Here is a 22,478-nt window from a genome sequence, read left to right on the forward strand (position 1 = left end):
GCTTAAATAGACAACCCTGGGTAGGATTTTGGGGGGTCAAGTTTAGGACCTTGGGCTTTGAGGAAGACAATGAGATGCTCAGCAGCTCCGCTGAGTGGGTGACTCAGTGGAGTTACTTGGACTTCAGGACATACCCCCTGAGGAGGTGTTGGGCCACTCGGTGGCTGAATTGGGCAACACTGGATGAGGTCACTGGGGCTGTGGGTAGGACCTCATGCCCCCAGGAGAGATTCTGGGGTGCTCTGGAGTTTTGGTATTGAAGTGGGTTGTTTCAGGTTAAGTTGCTGGGTTCATGAGTAGGTCCCTGTACTCTCAAGAGGGACACTGGACAGCTCTGCAGTGCCACTGCTGGAGTTGGGCACCAAAGCAAAATGCACTCAGGTGTTAGGTCTGATTCCAAAATGGCAACTGCTGCAGTTACCTAGGGGGGATTCAGGGGGTGGGGGTGGCTCAGTTTGAACTACCTCCCCAGATCAATGCAGCCGCATGGGCTCCCAGAAATTCCTCACAAGGGCAGCACAATTACTCTGTAATTTGGACTGCCAGCACTGCAGAGACATGCACACTCATCTTTCTTCCACAGGCAAAAATTCCTCCTGGATTCTGCTGCTCCCAGCTGGGTGATGGGGGTGGTGGAGGCCAGGAAGTTTTTTCATTCTCTATGTGGCTACCCTGAGTTTCTGTACTTGCCAGCATCTCTGCTACTCCTTTGATGTGTTTCAGCTCTCTCCTTTAGTTATTTTGTACAAGTGCAGCTGTATATTCATTCTATTCTCCGTATCTGTGGATCCTTCCAGTAAGCCAACTTCCTCAGAATATTTACATTTTTCTCTTATGTATTTCTTAAGATGTTAAGATTTGGCTGTTTGTGATAGAATGCCCCCAGTAACAGCAGTTCAAACAAGATAGTTTATTTCTCATAAATGTAGGCACCCTAGGGTTAGTTTTATGACTCCACAATCAACAATGACCCAGATTTCTACTGTGTTGTGGTTCTGTCAATCTTAGTATGTGCCATCTAAATCTGGCCCAAAGTGCCTGCTCCAGCTCCAGCCAATATACCCACATTCCAGTCAGAAGGAAGAGTAAAAATACCCTTTAAGATTTTCCTAAAAGTTGCTAACACCATTTTGTTTACAAATTACTGGTCACTACTTAGATATACACCCAAATACAGCTACCATGGTACTCAGTACTAGGAAATGTGATCTTGATTCTGGGTGACCATGTGCTTCACTAAAACAAAAGGGAGGAAACATTGGGCCGTATCAAGATGGCGGTGGCTGCGGTGGTTGGCGCGGAGTAGCTGAGGTGGAAAAGGTGGCCACTGGGCCTCAGGCAGCCGGGAAACTCGTGGACCTTCCTCTTGCCATCTCTTAAGGGAGGACCACTGCTGGTGGCCAGTCATGGGGGCTGACCGCCACTTTGCCCTCGGCAGGAGAGGCTGCCTCATTTACAGGCAACAGCTTTGAAGAATGGAGCAGGAAAAGAACTGTTTCTTAGCTGCAAAAGTGAGTCTCTAAACAGGGAACACAGTGCCAGGGCTGCTGTGGATGCAGACACGATCCCGGAGGCCGGGGCCACACTGAAGGCGGCCAGCTGCCCTATTCAGGGTTCGAGGTTTCAGGCTGGCATAAAAGAAGATTCCTGGGAGCGCCGGAGCCGCGTCGCGGGACCGAGCAAGCAGCCCGAGGCGGCGGCAGCTGAGAACGGGGAAGGTGACAAACCAGAGGCAGAGAGTGAGTGCCCGACCTGGCACAGCCCTGTGAGTGACCCCTGGCCCGGCCCTGCTCAGGGGGGGTGACGCCCACCCGGCTTCCACCTGCATCACCAGGCCACTCACCACCCCGGGGCTGCCTCCATTTCCCCAGGTGCTGGCAGCTCCGGCTTGGCTCATCTCCTCACTGAGCCTTCCCACTTGCTTGCCCCGGTGCGGGGCTTCCCGGGGCCTGTGGGCCGGCCTCCCCTCCCACTCCGTCCGTGGTTCTCTGGCGGGGCGGGTGGCGTGGGGCGTCCCCGGCCAGTGTCGGGAGGGCAAGGAAGTACGGGTGGGGCCGACTGTCACTCCACCACACCCTGGACTCCGGCCCCCGGTAAACTTCCTGTTACTGGGAGGCAGATACCATCTCTGTGGCCACCAGTTCTGAAAAACCCCTAACCAATTTCTGGTTGGGAATAGTGTGGTAGGAGAGTTCCCAAGTCCGCTTGAACCTGCCGGAGAGATGACTGCAGGCAGGCGCTAGACTCGGTCCATGCCGGGAGGATACAAAGGTGAACAAGTCCCAAGAAAGATCTACACAGTGCTACAAAGGCACCCAGAGCGACCGGTCGTCTGTGCCTACCAGAAACCTGGTAGACTTCCTGGGCGAGGCGGTACCGAGCAGGGTCTTGAAGGCCCAGCTGATACACAAGGGTTGCAGAAGACACGTCCCAGCCCAGCCCAGTGCGCACAGAGTGGGGAGACGTGCGGCCAGGGAGGCGGAGACTCGACAGAAACCACACACCCGGTGGGGTCGCCACTGCACGATCCAACAGCCTGGGCCAGAGCACAGGGAACAGGGTGAAGTCCTGCACAGGAAGTGAAAGCTCAACAGAGATCACACACCCTGTGGTACGTGATCCACCAGCCCAGCAGAGTCCAAGCTGACCAGAAAGGTGGCTCCCTGGAGAGGCCCAAGACCCGAGGCAACCACACACACAAGGCACTAGAGGACAACTGAGCAGTCACGGAGGTAGCCATACCAAATTGGCAACCACAGCAACATCTTAGTTAGTCAATAGTCTCAAAATGGTTGACTGTGAAACCCCCTGCCACAATGAATAAACATCAAAAAAAAAGATACCAGAAATACAAAAAATCAAGAAAATACACCACCAAAAGTTAATAAATCTCAAACTCTAGATCCTATAGAACAAGAAGCCCTTGAAATGACTGACAAGGAATTTCGAGTGATAATTCTAAGGAAACTGAATGAGATACAAGAAAACTCAGCTAGACATCATGATGAAATGAGGAAAAGTATACAGGATCTGAAAGAGGAAATGTACAAGGAAATCAATGTCCTGAAAAAAAATGTAGCAGAACTTGCTGAACTGAAGAAGTTATTCAGCGAAATAAAAAAAACAACGGAGAGTTTAACCAGCAGGCTTGTCGAAGTTGAAGAGAGAACCTCTGAACTTGAAGATGGGCTGTTTGACATAACACAAGCAGACAAAAAGAAAGAAAAAAGAATTAAAGACATTGAAGAAAATCTGAGAGAGATATCAGACAACCTAAAGCGCTCAAATATCCGAGTCATGGGTATTCCAGAAGGGGAGGAAAATGGAGATTCCATTGAAAACATATTCAACAAAATAGTGGCAGAAACCTTCCCAGGTATAGGAAAAATCACAGATCTTCAGATCCAGGAAGCTCAACGATCTCCAAATGTATTCAACCCAAAAAGGCCTTCTCCAGGACATGTTATAGTCAAATTGGCAAAACTCAGAGACAAAGAGAGAATCTTAAAAGCTGCAAGAGAGAAGCGTCAAATCACCTATAAGGGAGCCCCAATCAGGCTAACATCAGACTTGTCATCCCAAACCCTAAAAGCTAGAAAGGAATGGGATGATATATTCAAAATACTAAAAGACAAAGATTGCCAGCCAAGAATACTCTACCCAGCAATGCTATCTTTCCAAAATGAAGGGCAAATAGTATATTTCTCAGACAAACAAAAACTGCGGGAGTTCACTACCACATGACCACCCTTACAAGAAATCCTCAAGGGAGTACTGGGTTTGCTTCCTGAAAAATAACTACCACTGCCATAAAAACCCAAGAAAAATCAAAACCCACTAGTATAATAAAAATGGCATTCATGAAGAGAAAACAATCAAACAAAAATGCTATCTACAACCTAAGGAACCAACAAACACAGAAACCAAACAGTAAATCAGAAAGCAAGGAACAAAAGACACCTAAGACAACCAAACAACCAATAAAATGCTAGGAATAAATCAACACCTTTCAATAACAACTCTTAATGTAAAAGGCTTAAATTCCCCAATCAAAAGACACAGACTGGCTGACTGGATCAAAAAGCAGGACCCAATTATATGCTGCCTACAAGAGACCCACCTCACCCATAAAGATTCACATAGACTAAGAGTGAAAGGATGGAAAAAGATTTACCATGCAAACAGAAAAGAAAAACGAGCTGGAGTAGCTATTCTTATATCTGACAAAATAGACTTTAAACTAAAAACCATAAAAAGAGACAATGAGGGACACTACTTAATGATAAAAGGACTGATCCATCAAGAAGACATAACAATCATAAATATGTACGCACCCAATGTTGGGGCAGCCAGATTTATAAAACAAACTCTATTAGACCTAAAGAAGGAAATAGACACTAATACCATAATAGCAGGGGACCTGAACACCCCACTGTCAATATTAGACAGATCATCTAGGCAAAGAATCAGTAGAGAAACCCAAGATCTAAACAAGACTCTAGACCAATTGGAATTGGCAGATATCTACAGAACATTCCACCCAACAACCTCAGAATATTCATTCTTCTCATCAGCACATGGATCATTCTCCAGGATAGATCACATATTAGGTCACAAATCAAGTCTCAATAAATTCAAAACAATTGGAATTATCCCATGGGAGGTTTTGGTGATGGGGAGCAATAATCAGCCACAATGTATATCGACAAAATAAAATTTAAAAAAATTAAAAAATTAAAAAAATAAAACAAAAGGGAGAATGGATGTTGGGAATACAACTAGCAATCTTTGCTTTAGGCCTCAACACTCACAGTATTTCTGGAAGACATTTCTTGGGCAGATTGCCCTCATTCTATGGTGAGTCATTCTCAGTCATGCTAGCCTTGGAAAAAGATTCCAGCTACACTGCATCCAAGCCCAATGCAGTTGTTTCATTAAGTTGGCTATCTTGACGCAGAAGCCTCCCTAAGTGATTTTCAAAGTGCTGTGAAATTGCTTCAGAGATTTTATAAGAAAGTGGATTTATACTGTCTAAATAACCTTCTTAATCTTTATATCTGACTTATATTTTGGGTTTCCTAAAGTAAGAATTCATCTGTAAAAAGCATTACCCTCCTCTGCAGATAGCAAATACTCTCTGACTGGCAACTGTCAGAGCAAATTCTGCTTTCCCCCTATGCAGTCCTAGGCTCACTGTGGACTCCAGGGAGCAGTTCGACTGAAGTGACCTATCAACTCCATTCCTGTGGTTATTTTGAAGATTTCCTGGCATGTCATCAGGTAGCTGCACACAGGAAAAGCTTCTCCAGTCTTCTTTTTCTATTTGGCTTCATGATTACCAATTCAGCTTGTAGGTATTATTGCCTATGTTGAAACTTCTTGAGCCTGTGTAATTCTTAGCTATACCTGTGCTTACCAAGCCATAGCCAAATACCATATATAGTACAACACACTTCATTTGTACAGTAACTTTATTTTCCATAACTGATCTTATCTTGTACTATTGCTCTCATTTCTGCTGACTTAAAAAAAAAAATCCTTAACTTTACCAATTAAAGCTAACTTTTCCCAGTTTAAAATTGTTTTCTGCCAAATGTTTACTTAATACAATGACCAAACTTTGCATCAGCAATATATAAGGGTACTTCAAAAATTTAGGAAAAATAAAATTAAAAGATAATACAAATCTTTCCATGAGCTTTTTGAAGTGCCCTTGTATTTCACCTGATACCTGACTTGTTTCTACCTCTTTCTTCCCAAGATAGCATTGGATATAGAGGAAACAAGTACCCTCATAAAGGTGGGGCAAGAGGCCTCTTGCTGTCTATGTGCTGTCCTCTAGGTTCCTGTTAGACTCTATTGAGATGACTTTCCTCTGTTAAAAATTATTCAATGATACTAGTTAAAGCACGGTAAGAAAGACTTTATTCAGGACCATTGTGATATATATAAGGACCAGTGCAATGGGGTCTGGCAGCTGGGGAGAGAGTTTGGGCTCAACTCTGAATGCAGCATGAGCAAGTGGAAATTTATAACCAAGGAGTAGTGTGGGGGTTAGTGGATAGAAAATTACTAAGAGGAGACATCAGGGGAAAGTAGGATTCTGGCTAAACTGGCCCAACAGGCTTCTTGCTAAAGACAGGCCAGGATAATCAGACATCACCTGGGGGGTGGGGGAGGACAAGGAACCTGATCGGATATAGAGAATGATGAGATGTTGTGGATAAGGGGGTTAAGGGATGCCATAGGTCAAATGTGTCCCCCAAAAGTTCATATGTTGGAAACTTGATCCCTACCACAACAGTGTTAAGGGGGTGATTAGATTATGAAAACTGTGCCTTTGTGAATGGATTAATCCATTCATAGAGTAATAAGTTATAATGGGTGTGGACTGGTGGCTTTATAAGGAACATATGAAAGAGCTCTTGCCATTCTCACCACATGATTGCCTGTGTCACCACAGGACTCTGTACTGAGCCCCACCAAGAAGAAACCCCTCACCCGATGCACCACCTGGACTGTGGACTTTTCAGCCTACAAAATTGTGAGAAATAAATATTATTTCTTTATAAATTACCCAGTTTCAGATATTCTTTTATAAGCTACAGAAGACGGACTAACACAGGGGGCTCTGGCTAAACTGACTTAGCAAGGTTCTTTTGCTAAAACTGAGCCTAAAAGGAGGTTCAGAAGTCTGACTAAAGTTTGGCCAAGCAAAAAACTTTTGTCACCTCTTGCTGGTTATGTGAATATTACAATAGAATCCACTCTGATGTGGGTTGGTCTGACTGATGTGCTCTTTTGGTCATTGTCTCAGTATTCCTCAGTACTGTCCAGCAACCCTGCCATTTGCCTCTAGACATGAGGTCTTTTCGGTCTATGATCTTTTTAGTTGCTTGATAAATGGCAACAAATACTAACTCCCAACTCTTCTTGTTTCTAGGCCAGCTCTTCTTCCACTTCCCTACATGATTCCCCCCATATAGGATATTTTAGTGTCTAAATTCCAACTAGAGATGGGCAGAGTCTAGGGTGGCCCCTGTCATCCTCACTTCTGGCTTTTGTGCTCTTGAGTGGTCCCTCTCCTCACCCCGCATGGGTGGGATGAGTGACTTGCTTTTAACAATAGAATCTGGTAAAGGTGGTGGAATATAAATGATTAAATGCATGTGATTATGTAACATAAGATTGTAACATTGATCTTGCAAAGAGGCTTTCTCCCTTGCTGACTGAGGAAGCAAAAGGCCATTTTGGGAAGACTCACATGGCAAGAAACTGACATCAGCCTCTGACCAACAGCTGGCAAGAAACTGAGGCCATCAGCATGGTATCCTGCAAAATAATAAATGTTGCCAACAACCACATGAACTTGGAAGTTGATCCTTCCCCAGTTGAGTATCAGGTGTGACCAGAGCCCTGACTCATACCTTCATTGCAGCCTGTGAGACCCTAAGCAGAGAAACCATATGCCCAGGCACTTGACACACAGAGACTATGAATTAATAAATGCATCTTGTTTTAAGCTGCTAAAATCTGGCAACATTGTTACGCAACAATAAGTAACTAATACAGATCTTTACTCATGCAAATAACCATTACAATATTTTGAGGGGAAAACCATTATTCAAGAGTTTTGGATTCTTTAAATTCTGGAGAAACAAGAGTTAACTGCTTAACAAATGGTTGAAAACTGTTGAAAACGTGTCTTAAAGGCAAAGTGGATAATTTTTATCGTTGTGGAATAATTACTGATGCTGAATATACTGGTTTCATAGTTTCTCATTAAAATTCAAGAGGTTTCAGGCATCACATTAGGAGTGTTTTGTCAGTGGAGATTCCACCTTTAGCTGTTTTTTTGTTTGTTTGTTTTTAATTGTGGTAAAAAAAAAACAACATAAAATTTACCATCTTAACCATTTTTAAGTGTATGGTTCAGATGCGGTAGGTGTATTCACATTGTTGTAAAACACATCTCCTGAACGTTTTCATCTCACAAATCTGAAACTCTATACCCATTAAACAACAACTCCCCTTTTCCTCCCCTGCCCCACTCCCACCCCTGGTAACCACCATTTTACTTCCTGTTTCTGTGAATTTGACTACTGTAGAAACCTTATATAAGTAGAGTCACACAGTATTTGTGTTTTAGTGACTAGCTTATTTCACTTAGCATAATGCCCTCAAGGTTTATCCATGTTGTAGCATGTGACAGGATTTCCTTTCTTGTTAAGGCTGAAAACAGCTGTTTTTACTATAAACATTTCAAGTATAAGGAAAAGTGTAAAAAAAATTTAAAGATTTTTTTTATAGTAAGACATGCTAATTACAAACTATCTGAAGCTCTCTTTTACTCAGGAATATATGAACATTATGAGAAGACATGTATTGGTAGACAAAACAAGTGATTTTTTTTCATTCTTTGGTTGGTAGATCTATAGCAGTTTTTGGTAGAGGTAACAAAAATACAAAATATCTGAAATACACAATATTGTTTATAAAGTATTAAAAAATTCGTACTGTTTCTATATAACTGCTAACCTAATAATAAAATAGATATCTCTTTATAATTACGTATAAATAAAGTTAAGCAGAACACAGAAGGAAGATAATGTTTTATATGAAGATAATACTTCTATAAATAAGCATATGGGGAGTTATAAACTGTTAGGCTTGATTTCTGTTGTTAACTTATACAAATGCAAAATAAATGTGAGAAACAACAACTATTTTGAAATACCAATTCTTATATTGAGTATAAAGTGAAAATGATCTGGTAAATCAATGACTCGTCATTTAACACTCTCAATTATAAACTTTATTAAATTTATGACTATAGTAATTTCACTGAGCAAGCAGAGAAGAGCATTCAACTGCAAACTCGTCTTTCTCTTCTACTTTTCTCTTTTTCCAAACTCATCCCATTCTCTGCTTACTATACTTCTTTCCTTTCAAATGGGAGCCAGAGAAAAATTTTTTCTGGAGGAACTAAATCACTTCCTAGGGTTAGTACTAAGATAAACAGATTCAATTTAAAATAGCTTTAAAAGATGACTTTTAGATATATTAGAAGACAGCCCAAATGTGAAATCCTATAACTTTATAAAATTGTTTTATTTGGTTTATTGAACCAATTTATTTTTATTTTTATTCTCCATTGTAGTGTCTAGTTTAATAAAGCATAGTTATGCAGATTTAATACACAGACTACTCCTTAGTTGAACGAATAAAGTCAACTGTTGCCTCATGTTGATTGTCCTTGTAATTGTGTATAGTTAAGATTAGGTGGAATGTCTAGCTCTTATAAAATTTTCTTACATATTTTTTAATGGTCTGCATAGGATTTTTAGAAATTATTTTGACCATATCTTAAAACACTTGGCTCATGATTATACTGGCCAACTAAAGTACATTCTTTAAAAATAAAACGTGTTATCTGGCAGGTAAATGGACAGACAGCCATTTATGTGTTTTTATTTCAAGAAAAAATGCAAGAGATTTTTTTAAAGTGGCCTCTCTGCACTCCAAGCTTTTACTCTTTGAAAAATTCATGAGCACTTTCTTTTGGAAATTATGTAGCCTACACATATTTTATATAAATCACAGAATGTGGGAGCATGGACAATTTATTATATATCTGAGAATATCAGAATCCATGATATTTGATGTCACATGGTCTAAAATAGTCCATGATATAAGACTTTTCTCTGATGTCCTACAGACTGCTCACCAGTCTAATTGTCTTTTCTTCTTCTTTCAGTGGGAACGAACCATTTAATCCGCTGTCTTTATTAACTTCTCACTCAATAAATAACACCGTAATAGACATGTGGGGAGTATAAAGACAGACTTCATATTATATTGTAAGGACTTTAATGTCTTTATAATCTAATATCAGGCACTGATAGAAAGATATAAATACCTATAATTGTACTTGGCAGAGAATGTGCTAGAACACATTCAGTTTCCTTATTGTGTGTGTGTCTATCAATATAATGGAAACAAAGTAACAGATATTATGGATAAGCAGCTGTGGGGCAGAGATTGCTGAAATGAGTTTTGAGCATAATTTTGGGAGAAAGATTGTTTCTGGTTGGAAAAAAGGCAAGCATGTGGTTGAGCCAAGAGGACAGCAGGCAGTTGCCTGAACATGGAGCCATTTAGTATGGGACCTGATAGCACATGAGTAGAAGTATGAATGTGATTTATGAGGAGGACTGAAAACTACTGCAAGCAGATATGATGAAAGTTATATTTCAGGAGAATACTTTTTGTGGCTGTGATTAAGATAAATTGGATAAGGAAGAGGTTATGTGGGATGGAAGGCTGGTATAATTGTGGGTGTTGAAGGTGAGTAAGGCCTAGACTTGGTCTGCAACTACAAAATTAAGTTGAAATTTTCAGATGACCCTCAGGGGCCTGTCTGACTCCATTCAACTTAACATCCAAATGTTGCATTAAAAAAATCCTTAGGAAAAAGATTTTCAAGCATTTTGCCTGTTGTCATACATTCTTCGAGACTAAAAGGAGGGAAAAAAATAATTCAAAGGGAACACGAGATGGCAGCAGTTATATCATATAAAGGGAAAGATTGGGGACAGAAAAACATTTGAAATTATTTTTAAATAAAAAATATGTAGCGCCTTATTTTTTACGCGCTGTATTCCTTTTGACTACAGAGATTACTCAGTCATTGGTTTCATGCTTCACAGCACATCTGAGGTTCATTCTGACTATAGCAAAAATCTTACTCCATTACATGTGACTGTTTCCTAAAATAAAGCTGTCGCTGTTTTCTGCAGATTACTGTTCCTCTGTGTTATCTGAGGCAGAAGAGTTCTGTATGGTGCAAATTCGCTGTAAATGTTCCAGCATTGCTTTTTCTTCCTCTTCTAGTACTTCATCCTTCCTCATTTCCCACCTAAAAGAAAAATCACATCTTAGTATTTTTGTAAATCCAAACTACAGTTGTCACTTATTCAAGACTTGAATATGTAGTCACTGGTTTATTAAGGCACTGTTTCTCCTTGCTTATTCCTTACTGACTGCCTCTTGGGCAACACAATTCATTGGCACTGCTTCTGCAGAGGGGGTCAGGAGGGGAGAAGAAAGTAGCGTCCAGTCAGCTCCATTCTAACACAAAATTTTAAAGTATTGTTTCAGATGAGGTTTCTGTATTTCCTAGATTTTAAAAATGTATATGGCCTACAAGGGTACACACATATAAATAAAATACAGAATTAGTAACTAATAAGGAAATATTTTTCATAATATTTTTCTCCCACTGATGAGCGTATCAGTGGCTTTAAGTTGCAGGAAGGTTTGCCAGCAAGACCTTAGCAGCAAGAAGAACATCAAGCTAAATTGCATATACCTGAAGGGCAGGTCAGTCTATTCCTAGAAATGAGATCAGATTTGAAATGATCAAGTTAAATGGCCCAAGAAAAGCAGCAAACTGTTAGTGAGGTTCCATAAAACATTTAGTTAAAAAAAGAGATTAAAGACTTTCTAATCCTGGGTGATTAGGCAATACAGAACAAAATGTTAGAATCCAGAACTATAAATGTATGGGATCTTGCAAAGTGAATGTTATTACAATAAACTGAGTAAACTTAATCCTTCATTCTCCTTCTTCCTCTTTCCTTATATATACCACCTTCCCAGGACTGGCCAGGATGTACTGAACCCAGCATTCGAACAGGGAATCATCTGCAAATATGAGGGTACGTCAAAAAATTTGTGGAAAAATAGAATTGAAAGATAATAAGAATCTTTCCACGAACTTTTTAAAGTACTCTCGCATTTCCTTTCTCCTTTCCTCACTCTTATTTATACAGTCCCTAAGCCATCAACCATTATGTGCTGTCACAAAAGGAATTTAAAACCAATGCTGGTATATCCTAAAAGACCCTCGCTATACAGGCTTCAGCTGGATTGGGCTGCTAGCAACAAACAAGCAGCTGCTCACTGAATGTCTCCAGAAGCCCCCTATGTTGTTATAATCTATTTGAATGCCTGGATAGCAAATAGCCTGTCATATGTGAGGAAAGCATATTGAGTTTGGGATGGGGTTTTCTCGTTTCATTTGAGTGATGGGAAGAATGAATGGACATTGCATTTTCCACAGAAACCTCGTAGTGGGTACCTGTTCCCACACACGTTTCCCTGTTGGAGTGCTGAGTTCAGTGGACTATAGGAGAGAGCAGAAGGAGGGAAACCATGGAGAGAAGGGGGAGGATTGTCTGAAATATTACCCCTGGTTTTAATTTACCTTTCTTCTTCGCCCTCTGCCTGGGATTCTCCTCATTTCCTAGCCCCAACCTTGTCAGGATCTAAAAGCTGCTATTTCTGGCTGCCTTAGTTTCTCCATGTTTCCACAGGGTCAGAGTTAAGTCATTGATCATACAGGTTTTAATAACAATTTGAAGAGTTCAAAGCCACATCACATGGGAAAAGAATCCTAAAATCAGTATTTTGAGATGTACAATTTATCCCACAAGGTTACCTTACAATGATTTCATGTAATTTCAAAGATAAGAAACTCTCACTATCCATTTTATGTAGGTAAACTTGGGCATCACTGATATGCATGTTAAATCGAACTCCTCCTAAGCAAGGAAGTAAATAATGGAAAATACTTATGTAGCACTAACTATGGAGGTGTTAAGCATTGTTTTAAACACTTGACATACCTATCTTAAATTCTCAGTACAAATGTTATTATTCCCATTCTACAGATGAATAAACCGAGGCAGAGAATGTTAAAGTCACTTGCCCGAGGATCTTTGGAACTGAACTCAGAGAGTCAGGTTCTGGAGTCTGGGCTTGCAAATGTAATACCAACTATAGTTTTAAAACATTTTACAGGTACCATCTATTACTGTTAAAAATAGTTCAAATACTTCATTTTCTGAGAAATGTTGCCCAAATTGTTCTAGATATTAAATAAAAGAACTATCTAAGGATCATATACTCTTAGAAGAAATCCAAACGTGAGAAATTAGGCTTGCCTTTTTTTCCTCTTATGTAAAGGTGCTAATATTCTCTGAGTAAATGAATTATTTTATGAACATCAACAGAACAAAATATGTACTATATACATAAATATTTTGATCATTGTCTCTACTTGTGAAAATTGAAAGCACACTCTTTGCTTCATTAAAAATCTGTATAATTAATGTAATTTAAATGAATTGAATACATAATAGAATCTATGACAAGGATTTTTGAAGCTTCATGACAATTATAGGCACTTCACAGTATAATTGAGTTGTTGGTAATTAATGTTATTAGACAAAGTTATTTATCTATCACAACCTTCTTATATTTGCTATTATGCTTATTAAGAAAAAATCATTTCATAAGAGGATAAGAAATGATGACAAAGATAGGTGAAAAAATAATATTAGGACTACATTTCCCTAATAATTTTAATCCTATTGAATAAAAGCATTAGAGATTTGAAATGTATGTTTATTACAAGCATTGTTATATTTCATATCTATAAGTTCTTAAGAGAAGCTTATCTCTAATTCCATCATGGTTTTCGGTTTTGTTAACAAAATGCGAAAATAAGAAGTCAATTCTGTCAAAAAACTACTGGAAGAGAAAATAATCTACCAATTCGTTAAACACAATTGACTGGACAATTTGTCCAAAATCTCTCTCCCTAGTTTTTCCTAATGTATTTAATGTCTGTGGTGGAAGCACGTCCCCACAGGAATCAGAAAATGTCAGAACCAGAGTATTCTAGTTCTCCTAGAAAAACATTATGAAGTGATTCTACTTCTCTCTTTCCTGAGTTTGGTAGCATGCCCTCTTATACTATTGCTAAATTCCCCACCTGCCTAATATGGTAAAAGAACTGCAACCTGGCCCCCACTTTAGCTGGTGGCAGTGACTGCACTGATGAGCAGCAAAATCCAATGAGACCCCACTGATCTGTACCATAATCCTAACTATCTTCCAGAATGGGTTCCATCTGTAGGCTTCTGGGTGGGTAGATGTGGGGACTTGACCTATCCTTGATTATGGATCCTTTTCCCTACCCAAAAACAGTTGGGTCTCTAAAACCTGGACTGAGATTCAAGAGTCAGCGGTTGTTGGTCTTTAAAAACTAACACCACCTTAAGTGACATTACAAGTGGATTAACGTGGCAGCCTAAGACAGCGCCAGGAGGAAGTAGGGTGGGAGTGTCTGCGGGAACCTTGCCTTAGCCCTTAATTGGCCGCACTCGTGAACACTGCGTGATTGCAATAGATAGGCATTGAGACAGGACCCTTAAGCTGATTGGAGGATGTAAAAAACCTGCCTTCTCCATTTGCCTTTAAAAGCAAGTGCTTGTGTGCTAATAAACGGAACTGCTCGACAGAACCCCCCACCAGTGTCTGAGTGTCCTTTAACCGGGCTGGTTGGGGCTGGCGGTGTGCTCACCTCTCTTCACGGCTCTCTTCCCCCATCTCCTTCCAAAGGGGACAGGAGGGAAAGAGGAATCCCGGGCCATTCGCTCGCCCACCGAAAGGAACGAGGCTAGGGCTGTTCGGGTCGGCCGGCGGTGGACCCAACAAGCGGTCACAACCTTACTCATTAGCACCACTCTGATGGACTTAGGTGTTCTTAGCCTTGGCACATCTGCCTGAATTTACACACATATTCGCATCTGGACCAGAGGTATCTGCCTGCTACTTTGTGTGTTCTATTAATATTAGCTAACACTGTAGAGCTCTTCTTGTGCCACACCATGGGCTAAGACCTTTCTATTTCTGCTAACCTCAGTGAGCAATGGTTGGTTTGAATGAGACCTTGAGATGTGCAAAATAACAGTCACAGATCAGTGAATAACGTTCTAGTGATCAGTTTTATAGTATCTTATATTTGGGGGAACTTTGTAGATGGCATGTGTCAGAGCCAACCAGGAGAGCCATGCTTGGGGATGTGGTTAAGCATGAGGTATGTCCTTGGTGGCGCCTGTCCAGGCTGTTGCAGAAGCAAGTCCTGGGAAGCCCATACCATAGGAAGGAGCAACCAACCCAGACAGACTAGGAGGGCCAGAGTCTAGAGGATGAGGAGTTCTCTGCTTTCAACTAGGAGAAAAACATCTAAAATTTGTGAAATCAATAGTGTCCCAGATAACAGCACAGTTCTTGGAATCACTCTGCCTTTAGGTTGAATCCAAACCTACCACATACTAGTTGAATCACCTCAGTAAGTTTCTTAACCTCTCTGTGCCTCAGGGTTCTCATGTATAAAATAGGGTCAGAATGGTTTGGTTTAGTAGTTGCTATTGAGACTAAGACTGTATGTCCCACAAAGCCTAAAATAGTTACTGTTTGGACTTTTACAGAGAAAGTTTGCCAACCCCTGCTCTAGAAATGGTGATTCTTAAGTGGGGTGATGCTGCCTCCATATGAGGAAATGTGCAGGGCATTTCTGGATGACAGTATGTCTAGAGAGTGTTTCTACTAGGACCCAGGGAACAAAGATGGTAAATATAACTGAATAAACAACAATCCCATGCAATGAAGAGTTGTCTTCCCAAAATATCCATAGTCTGCCTGATGAGAAACATTTGCTCTAGAATCTTAAAATAATATCGAATAGTAATGTGAATACTATTAATACTAGAAATACTATATAAACTAGAAAGAATCCCTGTCTAATTCCTGCTTTTAATTGAAATGGTTTTAGTGTTTCAATAGCTTAGAATACTATTTCCTAAGAATTGAGGTTTAGGAATCAGTGTGCTGGATTTGAATTCCTTACAAGCTGTGTGGTCTTAGGAAAGCCAGCTAAAACTGTGCCTCAGTTTCCTTATTTATAAAATGGGAATAGTAATAGTGCCTGGTTCATAGAAAGTGCTCAATGAATGATGACTTATTATTATTATCCTTATTATTTGGAATATTGGTTAAGGTTTCAAGTAGGAGAAAACCTGAGTGTGGTGGGTTAAACAAATGGGTTATTTTTCTCATACAAGAAGAGATACAGAAGGGGTCACTGCTGGCATGGGTTAAGTAGCTTGACAACAGAAGGGCTGATGTCTCTGTGGTTCTCGTGTCCTTTACCTCAGTGTCCCAAGATGGTTGTTGCAGCTTCAGTCACATCCTTGTTCTAAGGCAGGAAGAGGAGGGAGGCTGCACCTGTCTCATTTTATCAGGATAATAAAACTTTGCCCAGATTCTTCCCAGCAAACATTGGAGCTATACTGTCTAGATTTGAATCCTCACTGCCTCTTCCTAGCTGTGTGGTATTGGGCAAGTTTTTTAACTTGTCTGTGCATCAGTTTTCAAATATGCAAAACGGGATGCTAGCAGTATGTATCTCAGTGCGTTGTTATAAAGAGTAGGTGAGTATGAATTCCAAGTGCTTCATAAAATGTTACTATTGTTTTATGAGACCACTTACATCAAGTGGTTTCCTTAGAGCTCCTATCTTCATGTTCTTTCTCCTGCTCTGTGTCCTTCACATTGTTTTATCTGACAAATTTCTTTCTTATAAATATGTAGGTAAATTGAAGTTGCTAAGTATTGCAATGGTTTCACTCAGTGTGCAGTTACACATATCTGTGATTGTGCTGCTGTCCCCTCTTGTCTTTCATCGGGAAGACATTTCATGCTAGTCCACTCTGTTCAGCCTAGCTTGGCCAAAGCTGCTTTCGTTTTCCTATAATCCTTTTGCTGTATTTTTCAAGTACAGTCTATGATGATGGCATTTGATCATATTATTGGCATTTCTTCTGAAACACCAATAAAACACTTGAATATAAAAAAGGTAATTTCACATAAGCCTCCGGATTTAATGTTATTATTAAATATTTATGTAGCACTTTATATTTACTAAGTGCTTTACAATTATTTATTAGTTAATTGTATCATTAAACAACATTAACCATCTGGTCAAATTAACAATTTCAAATTGTTGTACCAGTTGGTAGCTGAGGGGTAAAAAGTAGTCATATTGGATTTTATTCCTCTAGAAAAAAACTTTTTTTGTTCTACTCTCCTGTCTGCACCCCACAGTGCAGACTGGCTTTGGATAGAGGTTCAAATCAGAGAAAAATGATGTCTCTGTTCTCTTCTTCCTGCTGTTCTATACGTACGGGCTTTTCTCAGGATCAGCTTTAAACCATCTTCTCTTCTTCCTGAAAAGCCCCACGTCTGCTCCCACATATTCAGCTTTGTATCCACATCTATAATTCATTCATATCCCAGGCTTTAATGCAGTATCTTTAAACTTAATTTTTGTTCCAAGCTCTCTAAATCCAACTTCTTGATGATCATTTTCACTCCCTCTCCAATTATATTAATATTTAATACATACATATATGTATATGTGTGGGGGTTTATAAAAATATACACATATACTTGCATTATCCAAACTGATGATTACCCCCATGCCCCCTCAATAATAACACAGGGTCTGAACTTCATGTAGTACTTTATGCCTCCACTTCTCACCTTGTCCACAGTCAGTCACTAGTTAAGGACAACTTATTCTGCAGTCATTTTCACATTCTTACACACCCCACTGCCGTCAGTCCACAGCTGGGGTGCTCATGACTTCAGTGCCTGAACAGTGCAATATTCTTCAGATATTCAGATCTCAAGTCTAAGGCCACTGCTACACCACACTAGCAATGACTGCCCTGCCTAGAGAGTTTAAAGTCTTTAGTGTTCCAGCTCGGTAGCAGCTCTGTCTAGCTGCTGCTATCTCTCCTCAGGGAGAAAATTATTTTCCTCATTTCCTCCTGCCTTGGGTTTTGCATTTCTGCTTTTGCTATTCCACCCACCCAAAATGCCTTTCCTTCTACCCTAAACCTGTGCATTCTTCCTCAGACCCACTCCACAACCCACCTCTTTCATGAAGTCCTTCCCGATTGATGTGGTTGTCATCCTTCTCCCTTCAGTCCTGTATTACCTAATGTCAGCACTATTTTAGTCGATTAACCACATATTGCTTTGTTACATCTCTTCTTGTACTTTCTCGAGCTGTTATTTGATTATTACATTGTTTTTATTTTTCATCTCTACTTGCAGTTAATTGAGGAAGACTTTTCACTATAGATATTATTTCAAACAACATATTTCTTTTTATTTTTCAAATAGGGAAGAGACAGATTTATTTTTCTGAACTTCAGAAATGTTTTTAAACATACTTATCAACTAAACACTTTTCTCCTATAATATGGGAAATACAAAAGCAAACACATAGAAATTTACCTTTTCATCATGGATCAGTTAAGAAAAGTAAATTAAAAAAGAATAAAAAGAGAGAAATAGAGAGTAGAATAGTGGTTACCAGATGAAGGGAAAGGGAGGGAGGAAGGGGCCAGGGAAAAGTTGGTAGATCAATACAAAGTTACAAAGTTGCAGGTAGATGGGAAGAATAAGTTCTGGTGCTGTGAGGTGACAATAGCCAATAATACTGTATTGTATGTTTCAAGATAGCCAGAAAAGAGGATCTGGAATATTATACCCGCCAAGAAATGATAGATGTTTAGGTGATAGATATGCTATCTATTCTAATTGGATCATTATATAATATATGCATGTATTGAAAACAATAAATTGAACCCCATAAACATATACAATGAAAAAATAAATAAAGATAAGAAAAAAGGTAAAAAGAAATTTACCTTTTCACGTTCATGTCATCTTTAATGTCATTGGCTTTCAATAGACATGACACAGTGAGGACATCTTAAATCTTGCTGCCCACGCTATGTTGCTAAAAGCAAGAATATACCACTTAAGCTGAGGCAACTTAATTGAGCTTCTAATTTTAATCAGAATATGTGGAAAGAGCAGATTCTCCTTCTTGATTCAGCCTCTAGATGACACCAGTATGGCAATATGGCCTGCCCTGTGTACAATCTCTCCATCCTATTTCTCAGTGTTTACGTCTTTCTCAACTTGATACTTTTAAAGGATCTACACATTAGTTATCATTTACACAGATATCAATGATAAGAATGAAGATGCATGACACAGGACATCTGGAATGGGATGGTTACTTCTCTATGGAAACTTTCTCCAGGGATAGCAATCTGAATCAAATTCAGAAAGTATTTGGTTATGCTTTTTTTAGTGATCATAAAGCAATACTATTACTGAACTCTCCGTGATTCAGAGAAATTGTCCATGGATTTATCTTCTTAAAATACAAGCCAAATTATATTATTTCTTCCCCCAAACAGACAAACCTATGCTGTCTTCTACTCCAGATCCTCTCACCCCTAAAAATGTACAAATAACTTAATTTGATGCAAATAACATTTCAAATAACAAATATATCATGCTCTGTACACTATATTCTGCACTTTGAGTACTTTGTTGTACTCAAAATCTGTGTTGATTGGTACATGTTAGAAGTTTAGTGTTACTACATTATGCTTAAGTGGATTAAAGAAATAATAACAGAAAGAAGGAGCACGCACTGGGTCCTAGGCAGGAGCTGCGGGAAGCCACTACCACCTGGCAGAAAGAAGGTGGGAGCATGGATGAGGTCCTAGGCAGGAAATGTGGCCAGTGCCCCCCACCCGGCAGAAGGCAGGAGCATGCCAAAAATACCACTTCCGTGTGGGTGGCCAACCACAGCCACTGCCACAGATACAGCCACGATGCAGGTGAACCACCAGATACTCAAATGCACTGACACAAGGAGAGCCACAAGCAGAGACTGAAAAAAAAAGAGGATGTCTCTCCCCTCAAAGCCCACTCCAGAGAAATAGAAGAAGGAACTTCTTTACCAGATGACCAGACATCAACATAGAAGTGCTTGAAATATGAAAATCTAAGAAAATATGACACCACCAAAAGAATACAGTAATTCTCAAAAACCAGACCTTATAGACCAGGAAACTCCTGAAATGACTGAAAAGGAATTCCAAGCAACAACCTGAAGGAAACTCAATGAGATATAACAAGACTCAGTTAGACAACATAATAAAATGAGAAAAAAAATCTAGGACATGAAAGAGGAAATTTACAAAGAGATTGATACCTTAAAAAGGAATGTAACTTAAGGAACTGAAAGATTCATTCAACAAAATAAAAAACACACAAAGCTAAAACAAGCAGAAGAAAGAATTTCTGATGTTGAAGATAGTGTTTACAAAATAACCCAGGTGTACAAAAAAAATTCTGAAAAATGAAGAAAATCTAAGAGAACTAGCAGACAACCTTAAGTGCACAAATGTTTAAATCATGGGTGTTCCATAAGGGGAGGAGGAAGGAAAAGTCATGGAAAATCTATTCAATGAAACAATAACAGAAAACTTCCCAGGTATAGGGAATGTATACTGGACCTTCAGATCCGGTAGGCTCAAAGATCAGTACAGCCATTGTGGAGAATAGTATGGAGGTTACTCAAACAACTACAGATAGAACTTCTATACAATCCAGCAATCCCACTTCCAGGTATATACCCAAAGGAAGGAAATCATCATGTTTAAGGGATACCTGCACTCCCATGTTTATCGCAGCTCTATTTACAATACCTAAGAGTTGGAACCAACCTAAATGTCCATTGATGAACAACTGAATGAGTAAAATGTTGTATATATGTAGAATGGAATACTACTCTGCCATGAAAAGAGTGAAATTCTGCCATTCACAACAACATGGATGAACTTAGAGAAAATTATGTTGAGTAAAATAAACCAGGTACAGAAGGAGAAATACTGCATGTCTGCACTTATACGTGGGAGCTGAAAAAAAGAAAGAAAGAAGGAAGGAAGGAAAGAAAGAAAGAAAAATAGCAATCACAATAATTCCTTGAACTTTCAAAAGTAGAGCACAGAACTGAGACCAGAGGTGGGAAAGGTGGGGTGGGGGGTTAGGGAGAAATTGGTAAAGGGCCAAAATATGTTTACATTATGTAATGATTTTTAAAAAAATATATACCCATATAAAAGATAAAATTGGATTTCTATCTCATTTTATACCTAAAGTGTTTTCAGATAGATTAGAGGAAGAAGAAGAAAAAAAAAAAAAAAAGAAATAATAATCTTTGACCACCAATATCACAATGGGTATTAGTTAGTATCTCAAATAATTATTATGTAATTGTTAATTGTATCTGTGATAAAAATGGCAGCTCTTGGAGCATTAAAATTAGTATCCTCATCCTTGATTTTTACATCACTGCTTTTTTCTTAATGTCTAAAATTCAGTGATCATACCAAAGACAGCAACTTCCTGCAAGTTTATTTATTTACTAACCATACATACATCCTTTTAACAAATGAGGTGGTGTTATATAGAAAACAAAATATTTGTAAACTTCATGTTATTTCGGACATGACAAGTATTTTTGACCAACGTAAAAAGTTTTAAAATGAACTTTGGTTAGCAAATCACTTAATTTAGGTCACATACCCCACTGAAGTAAGTTTTTTGTAGGCCGCCAACCATTTAAATATTTAATATCTGGTGATGTGATACCATGATTGATCCCAATAACTTTCTCCTTTCTCTAACTTTCTGTACTACTGTTTTCAGCTATATGTAATTTTCTACCATTGTCTCATTTAGATCTCTGGTTGGTGATTGCCTTCTGCTCCCATCACTTTAGAAGTTCCCCCAAATCATACAGTAAAACTGTAATAAACAGGCTCTGCCATTTCAGTCCTTATGACCAGCTTTGATGTAAAGGGGAAGTTATTACAGATAATTCTTAGAAACTATGTAGATCAACAAAACCCTGTTAGTCCAGTAACCAATAAAACATAATCATTCACTTTTTCATTATGGTTAGTGCAATTAACTGAGGATAACTAAATATTTAGGTTCTCAGTTTTTAAAGGGTCAAAATATAGAACACTAACTACACAAATTTAAATCTCTTTTACGACCTTGATGGTACTTTCAGACTATATTAGTTCTTAGGATGTGGTGATGTAGATATAGAAGAAATAGAGGACTGGCCCCAAATGAGCATAAACTATGGGAAACTCTGTCTCAGTTAGTGGTAATGGTGGGATTTTAATTGCAGTGGACCCCTGTTATAAGACTGAAATTAGAGGGCCTTATAAGTTAACTATTACGTTGGGCTTTCGTACATATAGCTTATGTTTTGAGAGATTTGCCTTGGTTTGTGATTCATTTGATGTGCATCCCAATGAGCCACATTTTAGAACATAGTATTTACAGTATTTAATTAATTTTCCCATTCATCCAGCAAACATTTATTGAGAGCCTGTTGAGTTCAAAACATTGTGGTAGGTAAGAGAAGTGAGACGAGCTGGATATTATTTTGTCCTCATGGAGCTTGAGAGAGTTCATCACATGAGCTGGATGGAATAATTATTCTAAACCCATATTCAAAATCCCATAAAAATTTTGTACAATATTTGAGTTTAGGTATGACAGGTCAATGGTAATGAAAGGAACTATTGCCATTTCCTTAGGCTTCATTTTAGTAACTGTTTGTGTGAAGGAAAAGTATAATTGAGGAATTTCTTCCTTGACTCATGAAGCAA

At 39.1% G+C, this 22,478-nt stretch overlaps 1 protein-coding gene across 1 annotated transcript in view; it reads right to left on the reverse strand.

Moving 5' to 3' along the window:
- Positions 1-10,800: 10,800 nt before the first annotated feature.
- Positions 10,801-22,478, reverse strand: part of KIAA0825 (KIAA0825 ortholog) — a 379,872-nt gene continuing 368,194 nt past the window's right edge. The window contains exon 20 of the mRNA XM_063087402.1: positions 10,801-10,918. Within this exon, the coding sequence (XP_062943472.1) occupies positions 10,801-10,918 (118 nt within the window). The remainder of the gene's footprint in view (positions 10,919-22,478) is intronic.

This window comes from Cynocephalus volans, chromosome 2, assembly GCF_027409185.1.
Source record: "Cynocephalus volans isolate mCynVol1 chromosome 2, mCynVol1.pri, whole genome shotgun sequence".
Lineage (NCBI taxonomy): Eukaryota > Metazoa > Chordata > Mammalia > Dermoptera > Cynocephalidae > Cynocephalus > Cynocephalus volans.